Source organism: Pelophylax lessonae, assembly GCF_965119305.1.
Source record: "Pelophylax lessonae genome assembly, chromosome: 9".
Taxonomy (NCBI): domain Eukaryota; kingdom Metazoa; phylum Chordata; class Amphibia; order Anura; family Ranidae; genus Pelophylax; species Pelophylax lessonae.
Genome location: NC_138776.1, coordinates 113,901,332 through 113,915,478, shown reverse-complemented (window position 1 = coordinate 113,915,478; position 14,147 = coordinate 113,901,332). Strand labels below are relative to the sequence as shown.

Sequence of the window (14,147 nt, the reverse complement as noted above, 5' to 3'; positions counted from 1 at the left end):
CATTGATACATGTACTAAGAATGTACAAAAAAAGAGAAAAAAAAAAAGACTCGGAGTCATCAAACTGAACCATGAAATGGCAACTTCTGTCTAAAATGTAATGCCCCTTACAGTGAAGTGATACACAGAGATGAAACAAATCCTCGTACATAATTTTAATTATTATATGTGTAGCAATATTTCCAGGCATGGGGCCTGATGTGGGTCTGCCATTGTTACCGGAAACACTTCCAACACTTTAAAGTTGAAAACCGAAGTGTGAGAACTGAGTCAATGACCATTCCGGCATCTTTGTTTTGTGTTGTTTATTTTATAATGGGGATGGGAGAAGGGAAGAAGGGAATGAGTGGGATACTCCTCTGGCTCAACTAGGTTTAACTGGGACACTGTAGAAAATGCCTATTAGCGCTGTCCTGATGCCAGCTAAATGCCGACCAACGCTTCCTGGCACTTTAAATACCGTTCTGCTGAAAGTGCTGAAACTTTGATTTTAACTTCTTGGTTAACTCAGAAGATCCAGGACTGTAATGATCCTTGACTCTTGACACTCTGTCTAGCTGAAAAGTCCTGTGTATGACTCCCTCCAGCCCTTTGCTGACTGAGGTAGCTCCTTGTAACTGCTTGTGCTGCTGCAACTCCCAACACTGCACACTTGATTCTTCAGGGCCCAACCACTTGCACGCCCTCTACACTTCCAGGGTCCTCTCACTAGGTAACCCCCTTAACACTTCAGGGTCCTTTCACTAGGCAACCCCCTTAACACTTCAGGGTCCAGGATCCCTGGGACCATCACTGGAGTGGTCCCCTCTAGACTAGGCAGACCCCTAGGGGTAGTTCACAGTACTCAAAACCTTGGAATGCTTTCCTGGAACTGAACCCCTCTTTCTCCACGGGTACTCGGCACACCGGATCCTCTCTGCAGCTTAGCTCAGCTCTCCCTTCTGGATTCTCAGGCAGCCACCCAAGACACCCGATCCTTCTGATAGAAGGAGAGACAGCCGTACTCTCCCTCCTGGGACTCTGCTTCCCGCCAAAGACGCTGCATCATGTGTTCCCCTCGAACTTATACCCACTCCCAGAATCCTCTGTGGCAGAATTTGCCTTCTAGGGTAGATACAGGCCTGAATGAGCCACTGATTGGGTTTCCTCCACTACCCAATGAGAATCCTCTCATGGAGCCAGTGGGGAGATGGGTTTTACCCAGTTTAACTGTAACCCTCTCTCCTCTACGGCAACCCTCTCTCTCTCCTCTACAGACATTCAAAGTCCAAAATTTATTACACAGCTTGTCTAAGCTGAAATTACACATTGCAGAGCCTAGTGAGAGCTGATTAGGAGGGAAGGGACACACCCTCCCTTTACGCAGCACACAGGAAAGGAGCTGATGCTGTCAATCACGGGCTGTGTGTTGGAGCTCCCTCCCCTGTCCTCTTTTTATCTCTTGGGGTCAGGAAATATGTCATTAGTGACTCATGCTGATGGCAGCAGATAGAAGTTATACGTGCTCTGGATCAAGACAAGTACACAGTATAGAGGTGCTTTGTTTATATTTCATGTCAAAGGTTTACAGCCTCTATAAAAAAAAAAAAGTCCATACAGGAGTACTGAAATAGTTTAGGATTTTTACCAATACTTACAATTGTTGGAATCAGAGTTGCAGTAGATAGTAGCTGCTTTATAATTCTATATCTGTCATATAAAGGTTTCATAAGACTTCTCTCTTGCTTTGTGACCTGACAAACACAATGTACAATTGTATTACTACATTTAGTATGAACATATATAAAACCTATTCACTAGCAAGCATAAAGCATTCAAAAACATTTTGGATCCCTAAATAGTAAAAGTTACCACAAGAAACTTATTTTGCCCCAATTTTAAATTGTAAAATGTATGCTCTGTATATAGCATTGAAGTAAAAAAAGGTGAACTGGTCATGGATGCGCACAAGTTGGTAAACAGAAATTGTAAGCATAGTAACTGATAACACTCAAGAGAGGACGAGAGAATAAGAAGTTACCAGGCTACAATATTTCTGGCAGGATCAACAGTACGCTATCCGTTATTTTAAAGCAAAAATGTGTTTATTGATAGGGTTTTCATACACTTTAAAATGAATAAGATGGTCACAGCTGACTGAATCTGGTAAACTCTATCAAAAAGATAACTCTGCAAGAACACCTTTTAGTAAGCCAACTTTAGTAAGTTTTTTTTACCCTAAAAAAAAAAAATAGATCCTATTCTCTTAAAGCATGTTACACAGCACAGTGTTTGTGCTGTGCAATTTTGCCCCCTGTATCACCCAAAAAACCTGTCTGATCCTGCCTGGTTCTGTCCTCCCCCTGTAAACTGACCACGGGTTTATCATGGCTCAGCCCTGACACCGTGGTCAGTTTACATGCCTCCATCATCCGCAGCTCTCCTCTGTCATCCTCTGTCCTTCTCTGTCCACCTATCCCCCTTCCCTCCTTGCCTATCTGCTCATGACAGTGCCTGCCCCTTTCCTACTGCTGCTTTAAAAACTAGAATATGTTCATGTCATTCCCTCCTTTATATAATATGTGTCCCATTGCCTGATCTATATAAAAAAAATGCAGATTATACCTTCTATCAGAGCGCCTTCCGGTGCTCACGTGACTCCTCATCTCTCTCTCCTCTCCAGCTGTCAGCAGGAATGATTGGCCCCGCCCACTATAGCTGTCAGCCGGGAAGAAGAGGTAGACCAGGAGTCGCGTGAGCGCCAGGAGATGCTCTGATATAAAGGTATAATCTTCATTTTTTTTTTTTATTTAGATCAGACACTGGGACACATTGTTAAATAACAGTATTTTTAACTTTTTAATATCTATAAATGATATAGGGTCTGGGATTAAAAAGTACAATTTCAGTCTTTGCAGATGACACCAAGCTTTGCAGTGGAATAACTTCCTTACAGGATGTCTCCAACTTACAAGCTGACCTCAATGCACTGTTTTATTGGGCAACTATGTGGCAAATGAGGTTTAATGTTGATAAATATAAAGTTATGCACTTTGGGGCTAAGAATATGCATGCATCATACATACTAGGCTTAGTAGAACTGGGGGAATCCATAGTGGAGAAGGATCTGGGTGCTCTGGTAGATCATAAGCTTAATAATAGCATGCAATGCCAAGCTGCGGTTTCCAAAGCAAGCAAAAGCCTTTCTTGTATTAACAGAGGCATGGACTCCAGAGAGTGATAATTTTGCCCCTGTACAAATTATTAGTAAGACCTCATCTGGAATATGCAGTTCAGTTTTGGGCACCAGTTCTTAAAAAGGATATCGGGGAACTGGAGAAAGTGCAGAGAAGGGCAACCAAACTGATAAGAGGCATGGAGGAGCTCAGCTATGAGAAAATATTAGAGGAACTGAATTCATTCTATCTTGAGGAGATTAAGGGGGGATATGATCAACATGTATAAATACATAAGGGGTCCATATAGTAAACTTGGTGTTGCCTTTGTTCACTTTAAGGTCAACACAGAGGACAGGGGGCACTCTTTATGTTTAGGTCTAGAGGAAAACAGATTTCGTCTCCAAATACACAAAGGTTTCTTCACCGTAAGAGCTGTGACATTTGTGGAATAGACTCCCTCCCTAACTATGCAACAGAGGGGATGGCATGAATATATTGCAGTGGCTTAACAACCACTTTAGCATGCTATTGTGAATCATCCTGCATTCATTTTTTAGCTATACATTATTTTCCTCTTAAATAAAATAATGGCAGACCTGTGGTAATCACAGACCTGCAATTAGCACAGGTGTAACATGCATACACAATGACATCACCAGTCAGCAAGACAACATCATCATTGAAATAGGGTCAATGGACTTTTGATGTTCAGTGCACCTATTTTACATTAGGTCCACTTTACATAGCTCCCACCTTCCAATCCACCACTAAAATAGCTGTACTGAGGAAAATGCTGCTCCAAGACCCAATGCCAGCCAGGGGGTCACAATACCAAATGCCTTTTTGAAAGGCACATCTACACCTCTCAGCTGTGGTGCGGCAATGCATGCATTACTGTAACGCACCACATACGTTTGTTGCAATGCCTTTTGTTTTCCACAGTAATGAAGCACTAAGGCAGTGTGTGCACATACTGTATGTTGCAGTGTACTACACTAATGTGTGTTTTGGTGCACTGCATTGGAAAAATTGGTGCAAACAACAGCTCAAAAATATTTCATTTTCATGCTCAGGCAGGGAAAGACAACTCTATCATGTTTTGGTAAACTGATTTCAATGCAGGGATTCACACTTCATAAATCTACTCTTGGGAAATTTTACTTAGAACAGCAAAATCACACTTCAAAAAGTTTGTGATGCATTAACATGCAAAGTGTCAATATAAGCATTTGTTGCCCAGAAATCAGGATTGCTTCAAGTATTATCCTCTTTGGTGGGGGCTATCAAACACATTTAACCTATACTCCAGGTGGATATAAAACCTCAATTAACACAGATATATCATCATTAACCACCTCAATACTGGACACTTACACCCCCTTGCTGCCCAGGCCATTTTTCTGATTTCAGCGCTGCCACACCTTGAGTGACAATTACTCAGTCACGCAACACGGTACCCAAATTAAATTCTTATTTTTTGAGACAGTGGTATTTAACTGCCACTGTTTTTTTTTTCCAACCCCCAAACAACAACCCTTTTCGGTTATAAAATTTTGCAAATAAATAAACTTTCATAAATGTAGGCCAATATGTATTCTGCTACATTTCTTTGGTTAAAAAAAAAGAACCCAAATCAGTGTATATTATTTACTCTGTATTTATACAAACTATGGGATATATATATACCTGAAAACTGATCGATCCTGAAGTACCAACAGCCTACCTCATTTCTTGAAGCCTTAAAATGCCAGGCCAGTACACATATCCCCCAAATAAACCTTTTTTGTAAAGTATACACAAGATATTTATTAAGAGGTATGCGGAGTTTGAAGATGTAATTTTTGTCACAATTTGTTAGAAAATGAAGACATTAAATATATATATATATATATATATATATATATATATATATATATACATACACAGTGCCTTGCGAAAGCATTCGGCCCCCTTTAACTTTTCGACCTTTTGCCACATTTCAGGCTTCAAACATAAAGATATAAAACTGTAATTTTTTGTGAAGAATCAACAAAAAGTGGGACACAATCATGAAGTGGAACGAAATTTATTGGATATTTCAAACTTTTTTAACAAATAAAAAACTGAAAAATTGGGCGTGCAAAATTATTCAGCCCACTTAAGTTAATACTTTGTAGCGCCACCTTTTGCTGCGATTACAGCTGTAAGTCGCTTGGGGTATGTCTCTATCAGTTTTGCACATCGAGAGACTGAAATTTTTGCCCATTCCTCCTTGCAAAACAGCTAGAGCTCAGTGAGGTTGAATGGAGAGCGTTTGTGAACAGCAGTTTTCAGTTCTTTCCACAGATTCTCGATTGGATTCAGGTCTGGACTTTGACTTGGCCATTCTAACACCTGGATATGTTTATTTGTGAACCATTCCATTGTAGATTTTGCTTTATGTTTTGGATCATTGTCTTGTTGGTAGACAAATCTCCGTCCCAGTCTCAGGTCTTTTGCAGACTCCATCAGGTTTTCTTCCAGAATGGTCCTGTATTTGGCTCCATCCATCTTCCCATCAATTTTAACCATCTTCCCTGTCCCTGCTAAAGAAAAGCAGGCCCAAACCATGATGCTGCCACCACCATGTTTGACAGTGGGGATGGTGTGTTCAGGGTGATGAGCTGTGTTGCTTTTACGCCAAACATAACATTTTGCATTGTTGCCAAAAAGTTTGATTTTGGTTTCATCTGACCAGAGCACCTTCTTCTACATGTTTGGTGTGTCTCCCAGGTGGCTTGTGGCAAACTTTAAACAATACTTTTTATGGATATCTTTAAGAAATGGCTTTCTTCTTGCCACTTTTCCATAAAGACCAGATTTGTGCAGTATACGACTGATTGTTTTCCTATGGACAGAGTCTCCCACCTCAGCTGTAGATCTCTGCAGTTCATCCAGAGTGATCATGGGCCTCTTGGCTGCATCTCTGATCAGTCTTCTCCTTGTATGAGTTGAAAGTTTAGAGGGACGGCCAGGTCTTCGTAGATTTGCAGTGGTCTGATACTCCTTCCATTTCAATATTATCTCTTGCACAGTGCTCCTTGTGAAGTTTAAAGATTGGGAAATCTTTTTGTATCCAAATCCGGCTTTAAACTTCTCCACAACAGTATCTCAGACCTGCCTGGTGTGTTGTTCTTCATGATGCTCTCTGCGCTTTAAATGGACCTCTGAGACTATCACAGTGCAGGTGCATTTATACGGAGACTTGATTACACACAGGTGGATTCTATTTATCATCATTAGTCATTTAGGTCAACATTGGATCATTCAGAGATCCTCACTGAACTGGAGAGAGTTTGCTGCACTAAAAGTAAAGGGGCTGAATAATTTGGCACGCCCAATTTTTCAGTTTTTAATTTGTTAACAAAGTTTGAAATATCCAATAAATTTCGTTCCTCTTTATGATTGTGTCCCACTTGTTGTTGATTCTTCACAAAAAATTACAGTTTTATATATTTATGTTTGAAGCCTGAAATGTGGCAAAAGGTCGCAAAGTTCAAGGGGGCCGAATACTTTCGCAAGGCACTGTATATATATATATATATATATATATATATATATATATATATATATATATATATATATTATAGATATAGCTTTTTATTTTTTTACATACTGTCACCAGTGCAGTACAGCATCACCATATGACTGGAGTGGTGGTCATTTTTTTTCAATGTTTTAAACATTACATTTTTTTTTTACATACTATCACCAGAGCAGTACAGTGTTACTGTAGTAAGGTGATCATATTTTTTTTTTTTTTTTAACACTACGATTGTTTATTGCACTGGTGATTACTGTATAAGCAATCATTTTTGCACCGTGAAAGGCATTCATTCATGTGTCATTGTGTGTAATTGTGATAGCTGTGATTGGCCACAGCTATCACATGGTACAGGTCCATTTTGATTGGCCCTGTACTATGTGAGCACTGTGATCAATCACAGAGATCATTACAAATAGAAACCATTGTTTACAACTGACATGTGATCGCTATGATTGCTCACAGTGGTCGAATGGTAGCAGGGCCAGTACAACGATCTGTGTTCCAGCCCCTAGGGTGCGTATGAGGAAGGACGTATGAATATGACATCCACCCCAGATAGCAGTGCTTTTGCCCAGCTGTATTACAATAGGCCAGGTGGCAGGCAGTAAAAAAAATGGACTGTGTTATGAGGTGCAGCTATTATAAGTACCTGATTCTGACTTGGTATCTAGTACGAAGACCCAATAAGGTGTGTTGCAGCACAGATGAGCTGACAGCATGAGAAAATAGTGTGGTTGCAGCTCTTTTATTGGCTTCTTCAGCCTTTGGGCAAAGAGGTGACCCTAGTCTTACTTACTAAACTGCTACGAATTTCAAAAACCACTAGTTGTATTGTGTAGATACTAAATTATGTATTGCATCTCACAATGATCTCCAAACCATGTTTATGCATAACAGAGCATTGTGGAAGTGGTACTCACATTGCTTGTCCCATAAAACTAACAACGTATTATTTCCAGTGATCCATGTAACTGAAAATGGTATATTTAGACAAGCTCACAAAGTAGCCCAAGCTCATGAAGAAAGCCAAAACAGATCATCATAAGAACTGTCAGAGCCACAAAAGGCCAGCAGACAGTGAAGAGTTAATGAAAACTGTTCTATATACAGTAAGTACATCATTCTACAGCTCACAATGGACTACACAGTATATTCTATACTACAATAAGAAATGAGCCAGCTGGAAAAAATTCCGTCTGCAATATCCAGCCAAACTCTTCTCTGTTTCTCACCAGGGATGTTTACAATTCCCTGAACAAATTTGTAAAGACTTACAAAATGTTGAACATAAAGCGGCAGATGGCCAGCTGGAAGGACACAGGCGGAATGTAAAATAATTCAGATATCGATAACACACATCTTAAAGAATAGCGCAAAAGGTCCAGAAGGGGTACTGGCTGGGTGAATGCACTTCAGTTTGAGGTTCTCTGTACACAGAATGTTTAAAAAACTGTCAGTTCATGGAACTATTGTTAATTTTATTCACATAACAGCACATTTCTATAATCAGGCATTGACCTAACAAATACGGAGCGTAGCTTTTAAATGTAGATCTATGGCCTCCTATTAACAAAAACATGACCTGCAGCACTTAGTACTAAGTGCATTTGCATGTACACACTTCTCTTAGTACTTCTGTCCTACTGTTGATCCTTCAAGTGAAATTCCACCTAATGCAGCTTTCTGTAATGAAGTGGCAACTATGCTGCACTGCCGATGACTTGTCACTCGCATGTAGCCTATGCAGGCTTACACTAAAGTGGGAAGAAAAACATTGCAGGGGTTGTGGCTATCACCATCGTCACCACCGACTTACAAGCCTGTAGCTTGTCAATCAGCATCTGGCTACACCTAGTTCTGCCTTCGGCCTTCTGGATTGAAAGCACTGCTTGGTGTTGCTGAAACCCTCCCAATGTGAGCAACAGTCTGGAAGGCTTCACAAATGAAGGCAGATTTGGGTCTGTCAGGTAAGGTAGGGAGGGTTTTTTGCTTACTTAATAAGTCTTGTGCATCACATAGTTATTGGAGTTGAAACTGATTTAGACAGTTCTACATGAGCCTCTAGGTGAACTTAGGTAAGGAGAAGTCTTCTGAAATCTGTGCTGTGTCCCAGAAGGCTGAAAGGGAGGTAGAGTGGGGTGGGGGGGGGGGAGTTTACCATGAATTGCCGCGGCAATTTTACCGGAAGTGGGTGCTGGTACCTGTCAAAACCAGATACCCGCTACCTCCTTCCCCCCCAAACCGTGCCAAATGGCAGAGAAGGGGGGTGTAAATAAGTGGAACTTCCCCTTTTGGGTGAAGTTCCGTTTTAAGTAATTCCACTGGGAAGCAGAAAAACAATACATTATCTTAAAAACTGTGCTCAGCTCTATATATTTTGAGGTTTTTTTGCATACCTTAAATAACTTTTTATGACAATTATAGGCTCCGTTCACATGTAGGCGTTTTGGGGTGTTTTTGAGGAGTTTTTCTGCTCTAGGATCAGCTCTCAAAACGCCCAACAAGACAAATCCTATTCATTTCAATGGCCCCTGTTCACATCTGAGCGTTTTGACGCTGTGAGCAAAACGCCCAACGCTCAAAAAAGTACATGAGCTTCTTTTTGGGCAGATTACAGGCGTTTTCCATTGGTCTCTATTCGATCTAAAAACGCCTGCACAAAAAACGCCTATAAAAACGCCTGTAAAACACCTGCAAACGCCCATAAAAAAACGCCTGTAATAGCAACGCCAAGATGTGAACATAGGCTTGAGGCTACATTCACACCTGAGCGTAGCGTTTTCGCGCGTTTTTTACCGCGATTTTACCGCGATTTACAGGCGTTTTTTGATTGAATAGATACCAATGGAAAACGCCTGTAATCTGCCCAAAAAGAAGCTCATGTACTTTTTTGAGCGTTGGGCGTTTTGCTTACAGCGTCAAAACGCTCAGATATGAACAGGGGCCATTGAAATGAATAGGATTTGTCTTGTTGGGCGTTTTGAGAGCTGATCCTAGAGCAGAAAAACTCCCCAAAAACGCCCCAAAACGCCTAGATGTGAACGGAGCCTTAAAGCTTGCTCTTTCCTATTTTTCTTACTTTCAAATATGTCTGGGAACAAGCTTTATAAAACATTGACATATTGTTTACATTTTAATAAAAAAACAAAGTTGGTAATTTTTAATGTTTATCATAAAAAAACAAAACAAAAAAAAACATTTTAGGTCTCATGCACACTGCAGCTGTCAGACGTTTGTCATTTTTTTCTGCCCCTAAATGCCCTACTATGTTAGGGTCCTTTCACACGGCCGCTCCGTGTGTCCGCAAATCATCCAATCTGTTTGCGGATGATTTGCGGACATAATGTAAGTGAATGGCACTGCGGGTGTCAGCGGAATACCATCCGCTGACATCCGATTTTCCTCCTTTCAGTTCTGTTCGGTTTTTACGAACGGAACAGAACCCTATTTTTCCTTCAGTGTAAAAAACGGAAAGGAAGGAAAATCGGATGTCAGCGGTGTCATCCGCTGACATCCGCAGTGCCATATACTTACATTATGTCCGCATATCATCCGCAAACGGATAGGATGATATGCGGGCACACGGAGCGGATGACAGAAATGTCATCCGCTCCGTGGGAAAAAAAAAAAAAGTCCCGCAGCGGACCTTTCACACGGAGCGGCCGTGTGAAAGGAGCTTTAGCCTTTGCCCATGTATACATACGTGTTTACAGGCTGGGGCGTTTATGGGGCAGAAATCTGAATGCACCAAAACTGCCCAACGCATCTAAATGCATGGAAGTGCCTGTAAACACTGGGCACATTTAGCGCTTAAGAATTAATTTCAATGGCCAAAATAAATATTCTGGCCAATTAAATTAACACCCAAACACCTAATGTGCCTGAACAGGTCAAACTGCACCTAAACACATTTGAAAAACATTTTTAGCGCTGCTTTTCTCCTGTCAGGAAAAAGACTTTCAGAAGAACTTAAGGTGCATGAGTTCTAAAGGGATCAGTTCAACCAGGTTTGATAATAAATCAGTTTTGGGTGGACATACATAGAATTTAAAGGGATACAGTGCCTTGCAAAAGTATTCACCCCCTTGACTTTACTTTTTTTTTTTTTTTTTACATTACAGCCTTAAGTTCAATGTTTTGTTAATCTGAATTTCATGTGATGATCAGAACAAAATAAGTTGGTAAAGTGAAATGAGAAAAATATATACATAAAACTATTTTTCAGAAATAGAAAAACAGAAAATTGGCATGTGCGTATGTATTCACCCCCTTTGTTATGAAGCCCATAAAAAGCTCTGGTGCAACCAATTACCTTCAGAAGTCACATTATTAGTGAAATGATGTCCAGCTGTGTGCAATCTAATGCCTGGTACACACGCAATGATTGTTGGCCGTGAATTTTCGGCCAACGTCCGATCGGCCGATTGTCGGCTTGTTAGTATGATGTTTCCGACAACCGACTCCGACTTTTCGGCCGAACAAAATCTGGTGTGCATGCTATAAAATTTTTGTTGGCCGTCAACAGAACGGCCGATTTTCCGTCAGTCAGTACAGATTTCGGCAGACAAAAATCTGATGAGCAAGACTGGGCATGCTCAGAAAAGAAAAAACACACGGAAAGTAAACCAGCACATGACATCACTTCTGAAGTTGGTGTTTGTTGGCCGAAAAAATTTGTGTGCAGTCTAGAGCACATTTCAACCAACACAACAACACTGGACAAAAGACGGCCGATCGGTCGGCCGATAATCGTTGCGTGTGTACGAGGCTTAAGTGTCACATGATCTGTCATAAAATATACACACCTTTTTTGAAGGGCCCCAGAGGCTGCAACACCTAAGCAAGAGGCACCACTAACCAAACACTGCCATGAAGACCAAGGAACTCTCCAAACAAGTAAGAGACAATGTTATTGAGAAGTACAAGTCAGGGTTAGGTTATAAAAAAATATCCAAATCTTTGATGATCCCAGGAGCACCATAAAATTTATCATAACCAAATGGAAAGAACATGGCACAACAGCAAACCTGCCAAGAGACGGCCGCCCACCAAAACTCTCGGACCAGGCAAGGAGGGCATTAATCAGAGAGGCAGCACAGAGTCCTAAGCAGAGACTGGAGTATCTGTACATAGGACGACAATAAGCCATACGCTATATAGAGTTGGGATTTATGGCAGAGTGGCCAGAAGAAAGCCATTACTTTCAGCAAAAAACAAAATGGCACATTTTGAGTTTGCAAAAAGGCATATGGGAGACTCCCAAAATGTATGGAGGAAGGTGTTCTGGTCTGATGAAAATAAAATTGAACTTTTCAACCATCAAAGAAAATGCTATGTCTGGCGCAAACCCAACACATCACCCAAATAACACCATCCCCACAGTGAAACATGGTGGTGACAGCATCATGCTGTGGGGACGTTTTTCAGCAGCCGGGACTGGGAAACTGGTCAGAGTTGAGGAAAAAATGGATGGTGCTCTATTCTGTGCGTGATTTGAGGCTAGGACGGAGGTTCACCTTCCAGCAAGATATTGAACCCAAACACACTGTTAAAACAACATTTGAGTGGTTTAAGGGGAAAACATGTAAATGTGTTGGAATGGCCTAGTCAAAGCCCAGACCTCAATAGAATAGAAAATCTGTGGTCAGACTTAATGATTGCTGTTTACAAGCGCAAACCATACAACTTAAAGGAGCTGGAGCAGTTTTGCAAGGAGGAGTGGGCAAAAATCCCAGTGGTAAGATGTGGCAAGCTCATAGAGACTTGAAACAGTGATTGCAGCAAAAGGTGGCTCTACAAAGTATTAACTTTAGGGGGGGTAAATAGTTATGCACATTGAATTTTTCTGTTATTCTGTCCTATTTGTTGTTTGCTTCACAATAAAAAAAAAAAAAAAATCTTCAAAGTTGTGTGCATGTTCTGTAAATTAAATGATGCAAATCTTCAAACAATCCATGTTAATTCCAGGTTGTGAGGCAACAAAACACGAAAAATGCCAAGGGGGTGAATACTTTTGCAAGGCACTGTACATTTTAATTAAGGTTGTCTTGAGCGAAAGTTGCCAATAATGGCCGGCAATAAATTCATATTCATTTAAATTCAGGATATAAATTCATGATGATAAAAATTTGAATATAATACAATTATATTTAAATATATATATATACATTTTTAAAAATGGTAATTTTTGGTTTTGGGCCAAGTGCATCCTGCATTTTCGGTACCAAAATCTCCATCCCGTAACTGTTGCACCAGCATTATGATTACTTGGCAGATTTAAAACAGGACTAAACTGGGAACACTTCACTTTAAAGTGATCCTTTCATAAGAGTAACGTGGTTTCTGCAGATACCTTCGCGAGTACAAAGTGCTTAGTGGGCAGTGAAAATCGCACAAAAGATTGTGTCCACTCCATTTTATTTTTAGGTACATTAAAACTTTGATGTGAAGTGTTTCTAACAGCAGAAGGTTTTTTTTTTTACCTTAATTTGCTGTATACATTAAGGTAAAAAACCTTCCATATGTAGTCACCCCCCTCCCCCCTTAAGCTTGAGCTAAATCTTGATCCAGTTATGTGCAGGAGAGCAGATGCTCCGTCCCTCCTCATTGGCTCAGAGACAGCAGCACGCATAAGGGTGAGTAGGCTCTTAAAGAAATACTTAATTTAAAAAATGCTTTATTGTCAAGTCACTAATTATAACTAGAGATGGGCCAAGCATCCCCCTGTTTGGTTCGGTTTGCAGCAGAATTCACGAACAGGGGAAAAGTTCTAACCCAAACATCAAACCCCATTTAATTCTATAGGAGCCAATAGGAAAAATCGAAAGTGCCCATTTTGAAGGCTTATATGCAAGTAATTGGCCATAAAAGGGGTCTGGGTACTGGCCGGTGGGACATGCATCAATGCAAAAAAAAAAAGTTTAAAAACTATCATTTTTTTTTCAGGAGCAGTGATTTTATTAATGCTTAAAGTGCAACAATAAATATGAAAAATTAATTTACAGTGTCCGGGGGTTCCCAATAATCTGCCTGTAAAGTGGTGCATTTGTAGCATGCATAGAAAATGCTGCAGCAAAAATGACATTTCTAAAGAAAAAAAACGAGTAAAATCACTTTTTGAATTGACTCGCGGTTTTAATTGCAAACACCCGAAAAAAATGGCAAATTGAAAAAACAAAAAACAAAAACAGCTTTTGACAACTCCTTTCTTTATTAGGGCTCTTTCACACGGAGCGGACCGCATTGCGATCCGCTCCGGCACTTTTTTTTTTTCACGGAGCAGATGACATTTGTGTCATCCGCTCCGTATGTCCGCATATCATCCCATCCGTTTGCGTATTATATACGGACATAATGTATGTCTATGGGCATTGCGGATGTCAGCGGATGACACAGCTGACATCCAATTTTCCTTCCTTTCCGTT

General features: G+C 40.5%; 1 protein-coding gene across 4 annotated transcripts in view; it reads right to left on the bottom strand.

Moving 5' to 3' along the window:
• FAM13C (family with sequence similarity 13 member C) overlaps positions 1–14,147 on the bottom strand; it is a 323,331-nt gene that overhangs the window by 9,874 nt on the left and 299,310 nt on the right. For all 4 annotated transcript variants that reach the window (XM_082267352.1, XM_082267355.1, XM_082267354.1 and 1 more), the window contains one exon: positions 1,638–1,733. In XM_082267352.1, the coding sequence (XP_082123478.1) occupies positions 1,638–1,733 (96 nt within the window). The remainder of the gene's footprint in view (positions 1–1,637; positions 1,734–14,147) is intronic.